Source organism: Gossypium raimondii, chromosome 5 (genome assembly GCF_025698545.1).
Source record: "Gossypium raimondii isolate GPD5lz chromosome 5, ASM2569854v1, whole genome shotgun sequence".
NCBI lineage: Eukaryota > Viridiplantae > Streptophyta > Magnoliopsida > Malvales > Malvaceae > Gossypium > Gossypium raimondii.
Window position 1 is genome coordinate 55,717,441 of NC_068569.1, and position 21,632 is coordinate 55,739,072.

At 31.1% G+C, this 21,632-nt stretch overlaps 3 protein-coding genes across 3 annotated transcripts; all 3 read left to right on the plus strand.

The window, feature by feature from the left end:
- Window positions 1-207: 207 nt before the first annotated feature.
- Window positions 208-3,837, plus strand: LOC105767326 (ribonuclease 3-like protein 2). The gene is made up of 4 exons (XM_012586823.2): window positions 208-837; window positions 1,529-1,681; window positions 1,784-2,157; window positions 3,462-3,837. The coding sequence occupies exons 1-4, from the start codon at window positions 526-528 to the stop codon at window positions 3,634-3,636; spliced, it is 1,014 nt and encodes a 337-aa protein (XP_012442277.2). The 5' UTR covers window positions 208-525; the 3' UTR covers window positions 3,637-3,837.
- An 11,125-nt stretch (window positions 3,838-14,962) lies between these two features.
- On the plus strand, window positions 14,963-17,827 carry LOC105768479 (GDP-L-galactose phosphorylase 1). The gene is made up of 5 exons (XM_012588409.2): window positions 14,963-15,641; window positions 15,742-15,860; window positions 15,954-16,013; window positions 16,426-16,668; window positions 16,764-17,827. Exons 1-5 carry the CDS (start codon window positions 15,518-15,520, stop codon window positions 17,553-17,555), a joined length of 1,338 nt encoding a protein of 445 aa, XP_012443863.1. The 5' UTR covers window positions 14,963-15,517; the 3' UTR covers window positions 17,556-17,827.
- An 812-nt stretch (window positions 17,828-18,639) lies between these two features.
- LOC105768481 (hypothetical protein) lies at window positions 18,640-20,177 on the plus strand. Its single transcript, XM_012588413.2, has 2 exons — window positions 18,640-18,797; window positions 19,630-20,177. The coding sequence occupies exon 2, from the start codon at window positions 19,641-19,643 to the stop codon at window positions 19,863-19,865; it is 225 nt and encodes a 74-aa protein (XP_012443867.1). The 5' UTR covers window positions 18,640-18,797; window positions 19,630-19,640; the 3' UTR covers window positions 19,866-20,177.
- Window positions 20,178-21,632: the final 1,455 nt, after the last annotated feature.

Genomic DNA, 21,632 nt, shown 5'->3' on the forward strand with positions numbered 1-21,632 from the left:
TGGCTACAAATAGTTATTCCAGAGGGAGTAGCGTTGTCGCTATATCGCTGGTGCAAATGAGATATCGACACTTACAAATAATTTGAGTTATATTTCAAAATAATTTGAACTTCATTATATAACTATTGAGTCAAGCTCGAGATGATCACCAGCATAAAAAATATTATAATTTATTAATAAGTGGTTGAGTGTAATGATAAAGCACGTTACATTTATAAGAGGTGAACATAAATTTAAATATTGGAGACTATGTTGTTGTTGTTGTTGTTCGGAACGACAGTTATGAACAATATAAAAATATTATAATTTTAAAAAGTAAAATAAAATAATCCAATAAGACAAGACATGAGAATAAAAAATACTTACTTTATTACATGATTTCGATTTGACGTTTACTTGTTTTTACTCTTCTTTTTCCTTATTCGAACTCTGCTTTCATTTTTCTCTTCTTTGCCCGCACCTTTCTTCTTACTCCGCCGTGTCGCCGCTACATACTCCGCCAACGCCGCCACTTCCTTTTCCGACATGGGAGCTTCCGTAGATGCCGTCGAGAGGATACTCAACTATAGGTTTCGAGACAAACGCCTCCTCGAAGACGCCCTGACTCACTCATCGTACTCCGACGCGACGTCGTATGAGCGTCTTGAGTTCGTCGGCGACGCCGCTCTTGGCCTTGCGTTTACCAACCATGTTTTCTTGGCTTACCCCATGCTTGACCCCGGTCAACTGTCCTTGATCCGAGCTGCAAATATTAGTACCGAGAAACTTGCTCGGGTTGCCGTTAAACATGGCCTTTTTCAGTTTGTAAGACACAATGCTGTGGGTCTTGCACAAAAGGTAATTCATCGTTTATGTTCTGTTTTATTTTTTATGTTTCAATCTTCTGTTTTTCTTTTATAATGTAGAAATTTGAGACTGAAATACTGTGGAAAAGAGACCGTACAATATCCACAACTTCAAGCATGTGAATGAGAAATTATTTGAATGTTGTTTAGTGGAGGTTCTAGTCTTCGAATGGTCGAGCTGGTGATCCCTCAATGGTGATCACTATTATGCCTACTTGGGTTTTGTTTTCCTACTCGTAGAGAGCCTCTAGAGGTTCACATAATAGGTTGACAGAGTAGGACCACTTCACTCAAATATGAATATTTGTGAAAAAAAGTATGTGGGCGTCAAAAATAATAATAAATTATTCTGTGTATATTAGATAATTACATTCAGTGACTACTTTTTAACAATAGAAATCTAACTGGTCCTTTTGTTAACCATTTTTAATGGTAGAAATGAAGAAAAAGTTTATAAAAAAGGATCAATTTACTATTTGATTTAATATATAGGGATTAATATGCAGACTTTTTAGTAAATGAGATCAAATGTAATGTGACTGTAGAGTCCCCTATAGTACTTTTACCTTACATTTGTGGGTAAAATGGATACCTGTGTCAATTTCCGGCAAACAAAACTTCGCAGACTTTCTCCTGGAACGAGCCTGACCTCCTCTCAACTGGTTTTTCTTTTCTAATGTAAGGTCAAAGTATTTACTGAGGCTGTTACTCAAGAGGATGAATTCGTGGCTCATGGTGGATCGATGAAAGCACCCAAGGTTTTAGCTGATATTGTCGAAGCTCTGGCTGCAGCTGTTTACGTTGACATCAGATTTGATCTAACAACACTCTGGGTGGTATGTTATTATGTAGTTCAACGTTTGCCGTTGTTATGATTCGTGTTCGGTTGGTGTTTATGATGTCGATGCTGATGATATCCTTATAAGTATATGTTGCAGATCTTTAGAGGTTTATTAGAGCCGATAGTTACGCCAGAAGCTTTACAACAACAACCTCAACCTGTTAGCTCATTGTTCGAGATATGTCAAAAGCAAGGGAAGTACGTTGACATAAAGCATTGGAAGAATGGCGTAAAAAACATTGCTACTGTATTTGTTGACGGGGAGTTTATTGCTTCCGGTTCTTCGGATCGAAAAGACATTGCGAAGCTTAATGCGGTGAGGGAAGCTTTGCAAAGGTTATCGACATCCATGGTTGTTGATGTTGATTCACTCGGAATCGACGAGATTAATGGGTCTTTAGAAATCAAAGAAGCGAAGCAAAAACTGCACAAGCTTTGCATGAAAAAGAAATGGCCCAAACCTATCTACGAGTAAGGCATTTATTCTTATTGTCATGATGCAATTTCGAAACACGAGTCCGGGTTCTGAGTTCCAAAAATACCGTTGTTGATACATATGTTCATTCTATGTTCTGCCTATGTTAAAATGTCTTGTGTTCTTTTTTCTCATGATGCAAATTTGAAGGACAAGTCCAGGTTCCAAGTTCGGATACGGTTCTTAATGCGAATGTTCATCCGATGTTTTTGTGATTGTCATGATGCTGTTTTTGAAGGACAAATCCGGGTTCCGAGTTCAGATAGTGTTTGATACATTTGCCTATGTTAAAATGTCTTGTATTGTTATTGTCATATTGTGACTTTTTAGGACGAATCCAGGTTCGGAGTCTCAATACCGTTCTCGATGCCTATGTTTGTTCCTTGTTTCTCCTATGTTAAAATATGTGACATGATGCAGAGTTTCGAAGGACAAATCCGGGTTGCGAGTTCAGATTCCGTTCTCGATACATATGTTCATGCTTTGCTTATCTTAAAATGTCTTCTGTTGTCGCTCTCAATACATATGTTCGTTCCTTGTTTCTCCTATGTTAAAATATTGAAGGATGGATCCGGGTTCGGAGTTTAGATACCGTTCTCGATGCCTATGTTTGTTCCTTGTTTCTCCTATGTTAAAATATGTGACATGATGCAGAGTTTCGAAGGACAAATCCGGGTTGCGAGTTCAGATTCCGTTCTCGATACATATGTTCATGCTTTGCTTATCTTAAAATGTCTTGTGTTGTCGTTCTCAATGCATATGTTCGTTCCTTGTTTCTCCTATGTTAAAATATTGAAGGATGGATCCGGGTTCGGAGTTTAGATACCGTTCTCGATGCCTATGTTCATTCCTTGGTTCTCCTATGTTAAAATATCGAGTCTTTTTATTGACATGATGCAGTTTCAATGGACAAATCCAGGTTGCGAGTTCAGATTCCGTTCTCGATACATATGTTCATTTGATGCTTTGCTTATCTTAAAATGTCTTGTATTGTCGTTCTCGATGCATATGTTCGTTCCTTGTTTCTCCTATGTTAAAATATTGAAGGACGAATCCGGATTCGGAGTTTAGATACCGTTCTCGATACATATCTTCATATGATGTTTTGCCTATGTTAAAAGATTTTGTGTTGTTATTGTCTTGACGAAATTCCGAAGAACAATGCAGGGTTCCAGGTAACCTAGTGTATGATATAGATGTTCATTCCATGTTGTGCCTCTGTTACGATATTCTCGGCCATTGTCGAATCCGTTTCGTGATAATATCTAATCCTTTAACCCTTTATTGCTTCAACTTTCAGGCTCGAGAAAGACGAAGGTCCCCCACACGAGAAGAAATTCGTATCTGCGGTTAAAATTCCGACCGAAGATGGCATCTTTTATATCACCGGGGACAAAAAGTCGAGAGTAAAAGAAGCGGAGAACTCCGCGGCTTCGTGTCTGATTCAATCCCTTAAAGAAATGAGATATCTGTGATTCGGGTCCTCACTTTCCGACGATCTCTAGTTTCCGGGCAAATTTTGTTATATTTGTTGTCGATCTCCGAATGTATTCGGCATCTCTCGATCCGGAACACAAAGTGCTCCAAAGAGCAAACAATGAGCTCTATGTTTTATCTTGTCTGGAAGCACATTTTCAAGTTCTCATATATTATATCAGTTTGAATGGTACATTTAATATGTGGAATTTGATTAAATAAATTATTACAAAATTAATAAATAAATATAAAAATTGGTTCAACTAATTTTTTAACACAATTCTCAGTTCAATTGGTCCAAAGTCTTTTTCCGAATTGATAATTTGGGTAGTTGTTGATCCAAACTCAAAATCAACTCAATCAATTTGAAGAAAGACATGAATCGTTTTTTTTAATAAATTTTTAATAATTTATTTAATTAAAGCAGAGTCAAAATCATAGTTTGACTTAATCAAATATTGAATGGTAAATATTCTTAGTTATCTAAGAAGTTCAATATTTTATTATTTTAATATAGTCAGAGTTATAGCCTCAGGAGGCTATGGCCGTCTTAAAATGGTAGATTTTTAATTTATACTTTTTTTAATTTATAAAATTTTAAATTAATAATGATAAAATTATACTTTGACCCCTTAAAAATAATAATAATTTAATTTAACCTTTTAAAAATTATAAAGAATTTTTTAACTGCGCCACCGTATAACCCAATAGAAAAATGACACGCCATTGGTAGTTTGTAAAAAATTTGCGCGCTAATACAATTATTTAATATCTTAATTTATATTAATTTATTAGTGGACTGTGTCGATTGAATCTTAACTCAATTGGTATGGATATTATTGACAATCCGAGAAGATGTGGGTTTGAGTACGTTGAAGCACATTATCCTCCTATTTATGGCTTGAGAAGGGGTTATGGATAGTTCTAAGTATTGTGTCAAAAAGAACAAATATGATCAAAACCTATAATGAGATTGTTAAAAAAAAAACATTCCACTAATAAATAGCCTATTCGCAACCCATAATTAGGTGGATAATAAGTTTTCCTTATAAAAATAATGATCATTTGATAATTTTAATTATGTTAAAACCCGATTGATGGGTGACATTAATTTATCAAAATATTAATATAACTAGAAATTTGGTCATATGTATATGCATGTGAAAACTGCGTACTTAAAATATGAATGCGTGTTTAAAATAACATATAATAAAATATAGATATATAATGATGAAAATAATAAAGTATCATAAGACAATTAAAATGTAAATATTATATTATCACTTGTAAAATTAATGTATTGTTTATATAAATTGCATTGATTCAAATCTCACCAAATGTAAATTTTTTATTAGTTTTTTTAAGATAAAAAGATTAAAATATCTTCTAATAATATAATTTATTTTTATTACAGATAACAGTTTCGTAATTTTCCAAATCGAGTTGGTGCCCGGTTAGCTCGTGACACAAACTATGTCAAGGGCTTAAATAATAAGTATAGATATAATTTTAAATGGCATAATGATAAATTTAGCCCTCGACATTTACGTTTTTTGTCAATTTGATCATTGTTTCTTTTTTGAGCTAAATTTAACCCTTAACGTTTCAAAAAAATGTAAAATTATTTTTTAATAGAAATGATGACTAAAACATTAAATTTTGATGTTGTTGGCTTGGCAACTCGCATAGCAGTCCATGTGCACGTTATGGTAAAATAACATCATTTGTCTTATATGTCACATCAATAGATAATTCAAATTTTATAAAAATAAAAAATCAAAATCGAAATTAAAAAAAATAGTATGTGGTACACGTGGATAGTCATGCAAGTTGTCATGTTTAAAATCTAACATTTTAATTTGTATTCTTGTTAAAAAAATCATTTCGTATCATTTTCAAAAGGTTAATGATCAAATTTAATTTTTTTAAATATTGAGAGCTGAATTTAACTCAAAAATAAGAACCAAATTAACAAAAAAAATATAAATGTTAAGAGCTAAATTTGATATTATGCCAATTTAAATAGATAGATTATGTGCATAAATTTGGACCCACTACCTTTGTTTTTTTTTTTTTTAAGGATATTCGAGATTGGGAAATAATTCATTTTGGATCCCCAGAGAATATTTCCCCCACTTGAATTTAGTGTTTTTGTGGTCCATAATTCCATTTTTAAAAGCTTAAAATATACCCAATCTTTGGGGCTAAAATTGCTGAAAATGCCAAAATAGAAAAAATTAGGAAAATGGGTCACTTCTTGGGATATTCAGTAAAATAGGTCGATTTTAGAGGAAGAAAGTGAAAACACGTCGTACAAATTACTTTTTCTTTTTACTTTTTTATTTTTATTTTTTTATAAAATGGTTGAATATTAGTGGTTTTATCCTTAAGTTTAGGGTTTGGTTCTTCTCCTACTCACATTTGAATTTTTATTTCATGTTGTTTCAAGCTTTTTTTAATTAATATTTTAATTAATAAATATATTGATTTAAAGTTTTTTACTTTTTAATTCATCTTTTAATTAATAAATATTTTATTTATTAAATTAAATAATTATTTATAAATATTATTATTTTTAGTAAATATAATTTTTATATGTGTAATATTTATTTTTCAATCCATATCATGAGTGTAGTAAATTTTAGTATTATATATTTTTTATGCGTGTATTTGAAATATTTCACATATAAAAATATTTGAAAAATCATACCCATAATGTAGATAAAAATAATGATATTTAAAATATTTTACATATAAAAATAATAATGATATTTAAAACAATTATTTGATTTTATATTATTAGAAATCACTATACCGCATGATGCAATTGGAGAAAATAAATATTTGAAATATAAATATTATATAAAGAAAAATATGTAAAAGAAAAAGCTAGTTGATGTTTTTAAAATAAAATATATCTAATATAATGATAAATATTATTTTTATCAAAATATATTTTTTATTTATATATTTTGAAATAATTATTTGATTTTATAAATAAAAGAGTTATTTATTAAAAGATGAATTAAAAGAAAATAAATTTTACATTTCAATTACATTTTGGGGGATTGTTGTTCATTGATAAACGTATTGTTTTATTGATCTAATTGGTTTAATTAAAAAATTCTTAAAAATAAAATATTTAAAAAACAGTTTAAACGATTTTTAATTCGATTCAGAGAATAATTAATTTGATGCCTTTCTCTAACTGAATACTTTGGTCGATTCTCGATTTAACAAGTCTGACCAACCGATTCAAACCATGTTTTTCACTAGGTATGGTCTATACTAGCTTGGGTTAAACTATATTTTATGGTCAAATTCACTCCCTTTAGAATATTTTTCCCTTTTCAATTTGTTGATAGTCGTATTCGGGTTGTTTTATGTGAATTTAGATATTGCAAATAATATTTGGATTCAGATACTTTAAATACTAATCAAAGTGGTGTTGGAAGATATACTACTGCAAAATAAACTCGTTAGCACTAATTGGAAAATAAACCAAGATTAAATGAATAAAGTATTATTGTGTCGTGGAAGAACCACTGCCTTAGAAATGAATTCGTCCCGATTGGTGTACTCATATAGTAAACGTTGTCCCCCAAGGTTAACACAGTTCTTCGATATTCGTATACCTGAATAAGGAAAGTAGAACTCAATTGGTATTGCTCTTCTGAAATGATCTAAATATAGAATTAATCAGAAAAATAACACTAGGATTAATTCTCAGGAAAGTTTGAAGGGTTCATAGACGGCCTCGCTTAAAACTCAAATTCCTAGACAAAAATTCTAAAGTTTTAGAAAGAATGTGAGAGAATCAAGAGAGGGTAGAAGAAGTTTTGTTTTTCAATTGTGTATCAAATGAAAGAAAAAAATACCTCTTATTTATAGGATTTTGGAAGGGACAAAAACATAAGTTAGTAAGGGTAGAATAGTAATATTTCTATGCAACGGTCTGAAAAATATTTAATATTTTTGTAACTGTAAAAAACAGTTTGTAACTGTTGAAAATAATGGTTTGTAACTGCTAAAACAAATTTGCATTACTAACAACTGGATACTGATATTAACTATCAAATATCCATTATTCGAATTTCGCTATAATTTTATGTAAGGCTTTATACATAATTTGGTACTTAAGGCTGATTTTTTTAATGTGATACTTATGTTATTTTTTGTCCAATGTGATGCATGTATTTACAAAAGTCTTACATTTTGATACCTAAATGTAACAGTATTAATTTTTTAGTGTTCAATTGGGTTTTAGAGTTGATTTCATGAAAATTTCTTAATTAGCTAATAATATTAGCAATTAATTTTCATCAAATCAACCCTAAAACCTAATTAAATCACATCCATTAGATTAGATTTGACATTTTAAATGCACAACTATACAAATTCACAATTAACACAAAATTTATTAAATTAACAAAATCATGAAAATTTAAATATAATAATATTAGCAATTAACTTTCATTAAATCAATCATAAAACCAAACTAAACACTAAAAAATTAATATTGTTATTTTTGAATACCAAAATACGTAACTTTTTGTCAAATACAGGTATCATATTGAACCAAAAAATAACATAAACACCACATTAAAAAAAATGTTAAACTTGAATACCAAATAATGTATTAAATGTAACACCCACATCTAGTCCGTTACCGGAAGATAGTTGCAAAGTGTTACCTTCCAAGTTGGAACTTTTCATTTCATACCATAATTCAACTTAGATAAAGCATGCATATTTCCACAGATAATCGGACATAACAACACAAGCTAAAGTGTAAACTTGCACAAAACTAAGTACCAATACAATATATCCAAAAGGGTCCTATTACATGTCATATATATCAAACCAAAATCAAAGTCTACCAAAGATTCCCGAATAGTGTGATTTTTCGTGTTGATCCGATCTTTCGAATCTACAAAAATTAGCCAAATACAAGTAAGCTTACATAAAGCTTAGTAAGTTCGTCTGAATAATCAATAAATTTTTACCCACTTAAACATTATAAATCAAACTTTGCATTTAGGCAATGAAATTCCTGACAATCACAACTTTCATCAAATGAATAATATTCGGAGCATTATTTTAGTGTTCGTGTCCAATCATTGGTACAGAAAATCTTATTCAGTAGAATCAGTAGATAATGCTCGTTTGTGTAAGCATTCAGTATAATCAGTGGATAATGTTCGTTGAACAAGCATTCGGTATAATCAGTGAATATTGCTCTTTTGAGCAAGCATTCAGTATAATCAATGAATAATGCTCGTTTGAACAAGCATTTAGTATGATTAATGGATATTGCTCGTTTGAGCAAGCAATTAATATAATTAGTGGATAATGCTCGTATGAGCAAACATTTAGTATAATTGGTATTCCATTTTTTGTTTTCAAGGTCATACTATTGTACAATATAACATTTAAAAATTATATATTATCATAGAATATAAGAATCATTAGAAGTATAAATAACTTACGAACTTACTTGACTAAATTACAGCAATGACAAAGGTACATGGGCTATTCGATAATTTTCTCTTTTCCTTGGTCTTTCACTCGTTTTTTTATCTAAAACAATAATTTTATTCAATTCACTAATTCCAACAGCAAAATTAACTCATTTATACAATTAAGTCATTTTGACATTTTTACGAAATTAACCCAATATTTTACTTTAGTCATTAAGCTCGAACTTGCAATTTAATCATTTTTAACCACAATTAATTTCAGCCGAATTATTCAATACCTCTCTAAAGCCCCTACTTACTATTATTTCACACTAAGTCCTTGCAATTCTATCACTTTCATATTTTATTTACATTAAAATTTAATAAAATTATTTTACAAAATAGTCCTATTTAACACCAAACTTAATAATCTATCATAAAACTTCAAGGATATACTAAAATCACTCGATGGCATAATACAAAACGTTTGACATTATTACAAATTAGTCCTCGAATTAACTAGATTAAGTTAATACAAACTCAAAAACATAAAAATTACTAAAAAGGGGCAAAATTTACTCACCAAATCGACTGGCCTAAGCTTGGCCCAACCTCCCATGTCTTAAAAATGGTGGTTTCAGTTTGGGAAAGAACAACATAAGTAATAATTTGTATTTATCTTCTTTTTCTCCTTTTAACTTAATTTATTTATTCTTTAAAATATAAAATTAACATATAACTATGGGTTAAATACCATTTTAATCCCCCATATTAAATCCTTTGAACTAATAGGGATTGAAACTTACAACTTTTATGATTTAGTCCTTTTTCTTTAATTACTAATTAATAAGGATCTAATAGCAATTAACTATAAAACTAGAAATTTCCACACCATTTCTACCGTTGGCCATTTAAGCAGGGTTTAATTTTACAATTGGTCCTTCAATTATTTTAAATTTTAATTAAACAAGCTTAATTTCAATTTAATCCTAAACTAATTAGGACTAAATGAGAAATAGCCCAAAAGTTAGTGGATTTAATCATGTCACCACTCTTAGACTTTTTGACCATGGTTTAATTGCCATTTTGGTCCCTTTACTATTTTTAAATCAAAAGTAATTAACTTTTACCTTTTTTACAATTTAATCCTTTTATCGTAATTGAGCAATAAATCATCAAATTTACCAAACCAAACTTCAATTCACATATAATACGACTCTATAAATACTTAATAAAAATATTTACTGCCTTAAATTACGAAAACGAGGTCCAATTACCTTGTTTTCAATTACCACTTGACTTTTGAACCGAACCACTTATATTACCTTTTAATTCAGTTAGTTAAAATTGCTCAAATCAGAATTCAATATAAAATTATTATTGACTCGTATAATTTAAATATTAATTATATAAACTCACTCGTCAATTTATAATATCAAAACCACCGAAAAATAGAGCGGTTACATTAAACTTTTTCAAAAAATGGATTTTGATATTCGAATCCAATTTATTTTTGTGAATTACATATTTAAATTTCAATATCCATTATTTCCTTTACTTTAATTACTAAAATTCTTATTTTAAAATATCTTTCGGATTTATTAAATACTGAATTTTCAATGATTTAAAATATCCGATGAAAATTTTAATTTATTCATATTTGAATAGTAATACTTGGATTTAGATAGTATAGAAATTGTAGATAAAGAACAACTACCACGAAAAAAAATATATAATTTTGACATATTTTATTTATTTAATAAATTGATATTTAAACTTGATTGGTATCATTATTACTGCAATATATTTGAGGATATAGGTTTAAAAACAATTAACTGTGCCGATTATATCTTAACTCGATTTGGCATCGATATTGTTACCAGTGTAAGAAGATGTAGGTTTAAATGCGCTAAAACGCAATATCCTCCTATTTAAGGGTTGAAAATGAACTATGAATAATGAAATATACTTACACTTTATTTTATTGTTTTCTATAGGAACTTTCTTTTATTCTTTACAATAGGCTTTATTAATGAAATCTCTTAATTATACTTTTTTTATTTTGATATTTAAAATTTTTTATTCAAATATTTAAAATTTAATTCCATCCACCAATTTAACCCTTGATGTTTGGCGCCATTAAAAAAAAACTGTCAATACGTAGATTGAACAAAATATGTCACGTGGAATTTTTTTTAATACCATCATTTACATGGAATTAAAAATATCTACTTATTAAAGTTGATTGAGTTTTAGCTCGATTAGCATGGGTATTATTGTCAATACACGAGGACATGAGTTTGAGTGCGTTGAAACGCACTATCTTAACTAGTTTTCTTAAATCATACCTGAAAATGACAAAATACAATTAAATTTCATTACCATGAAAATTTGATAAAATATAAAAATTATTTATGATTCAGACTTTAAGTGATCCATCAATTTTACTAAAAGTTCTTTTAATTTATATAAAAAATGGGTCAATTTTGAGTGCTTCAAAGTCCAATTTCTTATTATTTTACATTATATTTTCTTTATTCAAAAGGGTACAAAAAAGTTGAGTGGCCAAGAAATTTCCAATGTCATCCTCATAAAGTGAAAGATTAATATATCCCCTTTTAGATGATCTAAGCTCAAGTGTCCTTTTCCTCTCTTTTTCTAATATTAAAAATAATTCACCAAATCCTTATTATCATATGTTCTCTTTTTGAGACAATGCTTAAAATTATCTATAGTCATTCTCTAACCCTTAAATAGGAGGATAACGTGCTTCAGCATACTCAAACCTATGTCCTCCTGCACTGACAACAATGTCGGTGCCAATCGAACTAAGACTCAATTGGTCTGTGTCTATCCATACTTAAATATTTTTTTAAATCTTTGGATGATTATTTGGTATCCTAGCTGAAATTTGTAGATGGGTTGAGATTTTATCATCTGTTTTTAGTTTGTATTTAAAAAATAAATACGACACATGATAACTTTTTTAATTCTATTTGTAGAGTTGAAAAAATACACTACTAGTATACCAAATATTAATCATCTAAATTTTAACCCTATTTGTACTATAGGGATATAGTAAAATATTAAAAAATAGAGATACATGTCAAATTTTCAAGGTTGCTTGACGTATAAAAAATGTAACCTGCCAGTGTACTAAATATTAACCCAAATAAATTTATGCATGAATCAAATCAAACAAAACTCGATCAATTCTGTTTAGGGTTAATGCAATTTTTGGCCATTAAACTTGACAATTATGTCCACTTTGGTACCTATACTTTTTTTGTTTACTTTAGTACTTGAACTTGGCAACTATATCTATTTTGATCTCTATACTTGAAAAAAATATAAAAGTTTGATAACGAGACACCTTGAGATTGTCTGATATCATTAGTTCTACTTTTTGTTTCAGATAATGACGTGACACAACCTCAAAATGTTACGCTATCAATCTTTTGTAGTTTTCCAAATTCAAGAATCAAAATGAAACTAATTGTCGAATTTAATACCAAAATAAACAAAAAAAATACAGGTATCAAAATAATTCTAATTACCAATATTAAGGACATAAAATTATATTAAACCCATTCTTTTTACTCCCAAAATCTAACCCAACAAGAAAATCAATTTTATTATTTAAAAATCATATTACTATTTACATATTTTGTAATTAAATTCAAATAAAAATTATTTTTATCATGTGAAAAAAAATACTAAAAAACAAACCAAACAAAGCACATGGGAAGAATCTGTATATTCTTATCATCATATAGGATGAGTGGTATGGGTAAAAAGGTGGAGGAGAAACCCTAAACCATAGGATTTGTGAGTATATCCAATAAAGTTTCAACTTGGTTTTGTCATTTACTCTCACAAGAAATTTCCTATTATGTACTCTATTGGAAATATGCTTTGATACCCCCAAAATTCCATTTTTTTTCATTTTCTTTAATAGTTGTTAAAAGAAAATTTAGAATATGAGATTCAAAATCAATTCTAATACTTTTTAAGGATAATATAAAATTTAGCTCTCAATTTTGATAATTAAGTTCATTTTGGTACATGTAAGTTTTAAAGGATTAAATCAAAATTTTATCATTTTTAGGGGAGTCAAAGTGCAATTTTAGGGGGACGGGGCCCTGTCAAACCCCCCTTAGATTCGCCCCTGGCCACATCATCATTTGAAAATTAAAAAAATTATATAAATTTTCAAGTAGTGATGTGGTACTATCTTAGAGTGGCACATATAATGTTTTAATAATCAAACTAGTAGTCGAACCAATCAGATCGTTATTTTCCGTTTCAATTAATATTGGCGGAATTTAAGTTCAAGGGCTAAAATGAATCTAGTTGCCAAGATGAGGAGAAAAAAAAATATTATCCTTTTTAATATTTGGAAAAATAAATGGTTTATGTTTGGTAATTAACCACTTATGGAAGAAATATAACACGTGTTATTCATTTTGGTTGACAATTAAACAATTATAAAATAATATTAAAAAAGCTATTTTACATATATTTTTGTTAAATTTGTTAGTCAACTTTTTTAAGAAAATCATAAACAAAATTAAAAGATTGTGACGTAATCTTTTCATAAAATTATTTCGCATTCTAAAATGGTTAAATTGCTATTTTCATCCTTTCACTATACTCAAATATAGGATTTAGTTTTTTGTAATTTAGTTTGGCATAATTTGCTATTTTCGTTTTTATAATACTTTTAGTCGGTTTAATTAATTAGTATCGTTAACTATTTCAATTAAAGTGTTGACGTAAAATATTTTTAAAGATATCAAATTGATGGTTAAAATATGCTCTAAATCCTTGTACTCTTTGTAATTTTAGAATTTAATTTCTCTACTTTTATTTTCAAGAAATTAATCCCTACACTTTTCAGATTTTAGAAATTAGGCCCAATTGTTAACATCACCTTGAAATTCTTATGTCCAATTTGTTGGTGTGACATTTTAAAATTACAAAATATTTATTTGGTAGCCATATAACAATAGAATAACGTTGTAACAAACCCAACTTTAATATAAAAATTGAACAATGGACTTGTATTTTAAAATTGAAAAGCACGGAGATCAAATTCATTGAAATCAAAGTAGGGGACTAAATTATAAATATGAGGAGTACAGGGATTTAGACTACATTTTAACCCAGATTAAAATACATTAATTAAAATCTCAAATTTAAGCATAATAGAGGGACTAAATCCAAAATTTGACCTTTAAAATTATATAGGTAAACTACACTGGAAGTCACCGAACTATTAGTATTCTTTTTTCACTTAACTATAAAAAGTTACAAAATGATCATTTAACTATTCGACTTTTTCTTTTTTAGTCACCAGTAATAACAACTTTAACCCTCAATACTTATACGTAAAGTTGTTATTGTGTCAAATTTAAAAGCTGTCATGTCATCTTTTCGTTAGCCATTTAACGGCTTGTGACCAAACGAATAAAATCCAATAGTTAGGTGATCATTTTGTAACTTTTCATAATTAGGTAACTAAAAAAAACTTACTAATAATTGAGGGACTACTCGAATAGTTTACACAAATTATATCCCAAAAAAAAAGTATTCATACTAATTAGATAAAAATAAAAAAATAAAAAAAATCTCAACCAAAAAAATTTGTATGGTTAGGCAAGAGGACACAAGTTTCAAGGTCCTGCGTATGAGATTTGTGGTTAACAGTTAAAAGGATTCCTATAAAGAAGAAACCTTTATTTCACCCCAAATAAATTTGGGGATTTAAAAAAAATCCTTTTTACATTAAACCCTTTTTTATTTTCAATTAAGTAAAGAAAACCCAAATTTTGTTGTTAGAATCTACACCGTATATACATATCAAATTGAACAATTCACCATAGCCACTAGCTTTCCCCTTAAGTTTCTCATTATATATATCATCCCTTCTTCCTTCATTTTCATTTCATCCCATAGGAATATTCTTCTTCCTTTTTCTACATATACTCTAGGTGTTTGATAAAAGTCCGATACTGTTTTTTTTTGAAGCGTGGAGGTTGGGTATTTGGTTAAGGTAGTTTTGAAGGGGTTTCGAATTCTGGGTTTAATTCGTTTTGGTGGGGGTAATACCCAGGTTTAGACAAATTGTGGGCATCACGGCTATACACGGAGTTTCTCGGGCTCTTATTCATGTCCGTACTGTACGACGTAAGGGTTGTGTGAACGAGAGCAACCCTTCGCCGCACGGTGGGCGTGGAGCTTTGCCTTCTGAAGGTGGTAGTCCTTCCGATCTCCTCTTCCTCGCTGGTGGTGGTATTGTCTTTTAGAGTTTCAGCTGCACATATATAGATATCTTTTAGTCTTCCATAGATAAATAAAAAAATTCTATTGAAGAAGCTTTTTTAGATCGCTTATAAGAAGAAAAGAAATAGTAGCAAAGATGATGCTTAGGATTAAGAGGGTTCCGACTGTCGTTTCTAATTACCAAAAGGATGAAGCGGACGATACTGCTCGTCGTACCGCTGGCTGTGGGAAGAATTGCCTTAAAAGCTGTTGCATACCAGGTATTTGTTAAATTTCCTTTGAGGAAAAAAAAAACTCGTTTGGTTTGATGAGTTTTTTAATATAAATGAGGTGTAACTGGATCTGGGTTTTGGTTTATAGGAGCAAAGCTTCCTTTATATGCTTTCAAGAAGGTGAACATGGAGCGTGAAGAAGATGTGCTGAAAATGGTGAACACAGAGCCTCCAGTTGCTTTTCTTGACTCACTCGTTCTTGGAGAGGTAACTTTTGGTATTAAGCTCGTGACCGTTAGTAGTTTTTTCAAGTTTTAAAATTTTTGAGGTTAAAAATAAAATTTTTGTTTTTTATGTTAGTGGGAGGATCGGATGCAAAGAGGGCTCTTTCGCTATGATGTCACTGCCTGCGAAACCAAGGTCTTATATTTTTACTCTTTCCATTACATTGCTTTATTTGTTTATCTGCAAATAGTTATTTCAATTCTGGAGTAGGTTGCTTCCATCTAGATCGGGTCAAATTCGGGTTTCAAAATTTTCAAGTTATTTTGATTTGGATTTTCAAGTTCGGGTCACTTTGAGTTCAACTCATTTCTTGTTTGAGTTGCTTTGTGTTTGGGTTTGAGGCTCTTCTTTCTGGCTTGATTATTATGGTTTGAATCATATCATTTGAATAAATTCAGTCATTTTAGGTTCAAGTTTCTATTTTTTATAGTCAAACCAGGTTTGGGTTCAGGTCAGGATTGTCTGTCTAGTTAAAATTATAGAATTTTACGGTTTAATAAAGTTGTTTCTACTATCTCAAGTTTTTTCCATGTTTATCATTATTTAGGTGATTCCTGGCGAATATGGCTTTATTGCCCAGCTGAACGAGGGTCGCCACCTTAAGAAGAGGCCGACTGAGTTCCGTGTTGATAAGGTACTTCAGCCCTTTGATGGAAACAAATTCAACTTCACCAAAGTTGGGCAAGAAGAGGTGCTCTTCCAGTTTGAAGCAAGTGAAGATGGTGAAGTTCAGTTCTATCCTAACGCTCCCATTGATGTCGAAAGTTCTCCTAGTGTCGTTGCCATTAATGTATGTTAGTTTTACTTGTTCTCTGTAGAGAATAATGATTTGACTAAGAGTGCTAGACTCGGTAAGATTAATGTCATTTGTATACGTTTCAACAGGTTAGTCCCATTGAATACGGACATGTGCTGTTGATCCCTCGGATATTTGAATGCTTGCCCCAGAGGATTGACCGGGAGAGCTTCTTGCTTGCACTTCATATGGCAGCTGAAGCTGGGAATCCATATTTCAGATTGGGTTATAACAGCTTGGGCGCGTTTGCTACGATCAATCACCTTCATTTCCAGGCTTACTATTTGGCTGTGCCTTTTCCCATCGAGAGAGCTCCGACAAAGGAGTTAACCACTTTGAGCGATGGAGTGATCGTCTCGGAGCTTTTAAAGTATCCAGTCAAAGGTCTTGTCTTCGACGGTGGTAACACCCTTCAGGACTTGTCCGACGCTGTGTCTGATGCATGCATTTGCCTCCAAGATAACAACATACCGTACAACGTCCTCATCTCCGATTGTGGAAAACGGATCTTTCTCCTTCCACAGTGTTATGCTGAGAAACAAGCTCTTGGGGAAGTGAGTCCGGAGCTTTTGGACACCCAGGTAAACCCAGCTGTGTGGGAAATTAGTGGCCATATGGTGTTAAAACGGAGGGAGGACTATGATGAAGCATCTGAAGGAAATGCTTGGAGGCTCCTTGCTGAGGTTTCCCTTTCGGACGAGAGGTTCTGTGAAGTCAATGCACTTATCTTCGAAGCCATTGCAGGCAGCAAAGATGTTATCAAAAATGGTACCAAGACTTTGCTAGAGGAGCCTTGTCTCGAAGAAGATGATGCCATCACCAAAAGCTCCCACCGTGGTGCTATGGTGGCTGGCACACAACAATGCCTTGTTCTGCAGTAACAATCTGGAATATAACTAGAGCTCCAGCTTATCGGATCTGGGGCTCGGTTTCTATTATATCGGTTTGGTGTCTAGGATTAGGATTATGTTTAGAAGCAATCTTATTCAGATTTGAGTGTTAGATATGAGTATGTATTCTAAGGATGTTACTCTTTATGTGCAACTTTTATGTTTATTTGCTTCATCATCATGAGTAAGTCTATTAGATGATGTAAATTACAACTTAATGCGTGCCCTCATTATGGGCAGTAAATGCATGTGATTTGTGTAAATTATAGTGTTTGTTTTGCTGCTGATTTATTATTCATTCAATAAAAAAAAGTCTGATTTAATAGAGGAATGACCAAATATTATTAAATTTCGATAATGATAATGACTAAAATAGAAATTTTTAAATTTAAGTGATAAAAATAGAATTTTTTATAGTCTACCCAATAATTAAATATGCAAAATTATATACAAAGCATGTGACATTATAAGTAGTTTATGTCAACATTTTTTATTGTTGACGTGGCGTCTGTTAACGGTTTTGTTAACATTGCCAGTAGTTTCTAATGATTAAGTTGGTCAAAAAGGTCTTGTTGATCGAAATTGTCAATTCAAAAGTTTAATATTGTAAAAGGTTCAGAGGAGTTTATTTGAATTTATTGAGAAAGTTCGAGGGTTTATTGTTTATTATACCAATAAACCTTAAATTAAGGACAAATGACGAAATTTTTAACCGCAGTGCCTAAATGGATTTTGATGCCTAAAATAAAAAATTTATGAAAATTTAGTGACCAACAATGAAATTTACCCCCAAAAAATTGGGACATTAGCTTATTTTTGCAATAAATTCTTAAACTAATTCATGATTTAGCCCTTGAAGTATATTACTTTTCCTACTTTAGTACCTAAACCTTTTTCTGTCGCTCGTTTAAGGATTGGACTAAAAACCTTAATGTTTGGATATTTAGGTACCAATTTGAACAAAAAACTCTAAGTACAAAAGTGAGAAAAATGTATACTTCAGGGGTCAAATCATCAATTAATCCTAAATTCTCAATTACGGGCCATGGGGTGTATATGGTAAATAAAATAAATATAAGATTGGGCCTACCTTAAATTTAATTTGAGTCAGCCCAAATACATGCTTTCATTTTTTATTTTCTGGCAAAATCTAGTGAAAAATAGGCTTTGCTCTTCTTTCCTCTGTCGACGGCTGCCGCTCCCTTTTTGCTCCGCCGCTGATTCCACCTCCAGGTACAGTTCTTTCTTTTTTCTCTTTTCATAATTTTCTTTTAAATCTAATATATATTTCTTTTACTTCTATTCTACTTCAAACTTGTTTACAATCCCCCTTTTTATTCTTATTTACCCAGATTTTTTGTATAAAAAGATGAGAATTAGGGTTTAGTTAATCTTAAAATTTATTAAGAAAAAACACGGGGTTCTTTTTTTTTTTTTGGTACCTTAGGATTGAACATTTGTTTCATAATCGAAGTAAGCATATTTTCTATAGTTCAGTTGAATTTGAGTGTTTTTAACTTTTGATTTTGAGTTTCAAAGTTGATGTTTTCCCCCCTTAATCACTGCTTTTGGTTTATAAAAAAATAAAAAAGCTGCCCAATTAATTGTTTGCAATGAGCATTTGTAGTGTTGATTTTGACTGGTTCTTATTACCTGGGAGATCCTGTACTTTAGGCTTAGAAGCAATTAAATCCCTCTACTATAAAAGTGAGCAATTTAGTGGCAAATGGGTGACATTGTAAATGGGAGTAATATTGAACTAGATATGGAAAAAAGTTGAGCAATTTAGTCCTTGTTATGTTTTAAAAAAAGATGATTTTTGTTTTTGGTTTTTCTTTTTCTCAAATCACTTTAAAACACCGCAAATTAGCAATGTTAAACCTTTAAAGTTTACCGTCTTTTAAAATTTTATCTTTTTTATTCAAATTTAAATGTATAGAGGCTAAATTGCTTGGTTTTGTAGTCGAGGGACTAATTTGCTTTCAACCTATAGTACAGGGGGCTTGTTTGGCAATTTAACCGTTGTCATAGTTTTCTTCTAATGAGCTTGTTTTTGGAATTGTAGTTTTATTGAAAATGAAGAAAGGGTTGCACCCTCAGATGCAATGGGTATCTTATGTGACTCCGAGTGGTCGATTGATTAATTTCATGATGACAAAAATACATAGTGTCGGGAAAGTTTATCACTTAAGGGCAAAACGTCAAATGGCTGCAAGTGTAGGACAAATTGCGAAGTTCAACCGTCGGTATGGGCTGGAGAAGCAGGAGGGCTCAGAGGACCCCGAGAAAAATGAAAAATGAAAAATGCATGGTATGCAATGTTGGGCATTTATAGCTCAATTTAAGTATCTATGTTGTGGAATAACTTGACTCTTGTTAGTTAGTTGAAGCTCATTCGTTCTTAGAACTTCCCCTTTTTGATAAAATAGTGCTTCAAATGTGGTTTGAGGTCATAAATCGAGGCTTTGCCACTTTAATGTAGCTTATAAGATGCTCATTTTTCAGATCTTTGTTCTTTCTTTACTATGATGCATGCTTAGCATTTGATACATTGTTTGGAAATTGAAGGTTAACATAGTCGAATATTATTCGAATGTTTGTTTTGATGATTCATTTGAGTTTTTGATGATCATGTCTGTTCCAGACTCAATGGCATTTTGGGGATAACTAGTAATACGGTTCAATCAAGACCTGTGATTGATCAACTTGTTCATCATCTTGTTTCATAGAATAGTGTTTTGAAGGTGGCTTGATGATCATTCTTTTGATGCTTTGCTGCTTTAATATATAATATTATAAAAGTTTCTTCATTTCTCAGATTTTCATTGGATGGAAATTGAATGTTAATGTAGTTGAATACTATTATGTTTCCATGAATTGATTTTTCGATGATCATGTTTAATCCAGACTTGGCATCCAGGTCCGTGATCAATTGACTTGTTCTTCATCTTGTTCTTCATCTTGTTCATGTTCTTGATGATGCAATCCATAGATTTGGACCTCAAAGTCTTGGATTTTGTGTGTTGTATAGTGTACTTTGGGGCTTTGTCTGGTTGGTAAATGTTCCATAACCTGCATTCTGCGGTTATCTGTTTTCATATGCTTTCTTCTATGCATCGATATTTCTTTCAGTTGGCTTATAAGTTCGTCAATGTCTCAAGTTGATCTTTGTGAAACATGTTATCTGGTTTATTGTTGAAAGTTGAAACTGTCGGACCGATCGATTTCTAGTTTGCGTCTCTTGTAGACTTTTTGAAGGTCATCAAAACGATGGGGCATCTTTTCCCTTCTGTTTTGGCAAATGCATTATCAAAAACCAAATCAAGGTGAGGTTTTCGGCCTCCTTTCGATGAGTGCTTGTAAGACCCTCAAACTTTAATGAAAGAGATTTGCCCTTTTACCTATATATGACCACATTCTTATTTGATTTTCTGCATCTTAAAATGAGTTGTTTAGCCAATTGTTTGTTCTGTATGAAAGTAATGAGCTCATGTAGGGCTAGATTTAGGGTTTGGGATTTTGGATCTCCAAGCCAAAACAAGGTCCGTCACGACCAGGTTTTTTACATTACCGCTCTTGTTAACCACTGTGTTTTAGAGTTTAAGGTTCTGGATCTCCATGCCGGAACAAGGTCACCACCGTGCTTTTCGACATATCTCTGGCATTAACTACTGTATTTTAGGGTTTAGGGTTTTGGATTTTCAGGCCAAAACAAGGTCCTTCACGACCAGTTTTTTTATATTATCTCATGTGTTAAGTGTTAACCACTGTGTTTTAGAGTTTAGGGTTTTGGATCTCCATGCTGGAACAAGGTCCCCACCGTGCTTTTTGACATTATCTTCGGCATTAACTATTGTGTTTTAGGTTTAGGGTTTTGAATCTAATGCTTACATTCGAGTTCGAGTAACATAAGTTATATCGATTGTAAATGTGGAAATTGATACCCTTGGGGGGCATGGATTTAAAAATCGGACTAGATTAAAGCGGCCGGTTTAACTTGTTGAATCGGGAATTAGTTGGTGTGCGGGTTTAACTATATAAATTGAATTTTTAAAAAATTAGAAAACC

What these genes read in the sequence shown, in the direction of transcription:
- LOC105767326 (XM_012586823.2), top strand. Translation starts at nt 526, where the DNA reads ATGGGAGCTTCCGTAGATGCCGTCGAGAGGATACTCAACTATAGGTTT. An exon ending in CTGTGGGTCTTGCACAAAAG is followed by an intron (nt 838 to 1,528) that starts GTAATTCATCGT and finishes TTCTAATGTAAG; the next exon opens with GTCAAAGTATTTACTGAGGC. An exon ending in TGGCCCAAACCTATCTACGA is followed by an intron (nt 2,158 to 3,461) that starts GTAAGGCATTTA and finishes TTCAACTTTCAG; the next exon opens with GCTCGAGAAAGACGAAGGTC.
- LOC105768479 (XM_012588409.2), top strand. Translation starts at nt 15,518, where the DNA reads ATGATGCTTAGGATTAAGAGGGTTCCGACTGTCGTTTCTAATTACCAA. An exon ending in ACTCACTCGTTCTTGGAGAG is followed by an intron (nt 15,861 to 15,953) that starts GTAACTTTTGGT and finishes TTTTTATGTTAG; the next exon opens with TGGGAGGATCGGATGCAAAG. An exon ending in TCACTGCCTGCGAAACCAAG is followed by an intron (nt 16,014 to 16,425) that starts GTCTTATATTTT and finishes ATCATTATTTAG; the next exon opens with GTGATTCCTGGCGAATATGG.
- LOC105768481 (XM_012588413.2), top strand. Translation starts at nt 19,641, where the DNA reads ATGAAGAAAGGGTTGCACCCTCAGATGCAATGGGTATCTTATGTGACT.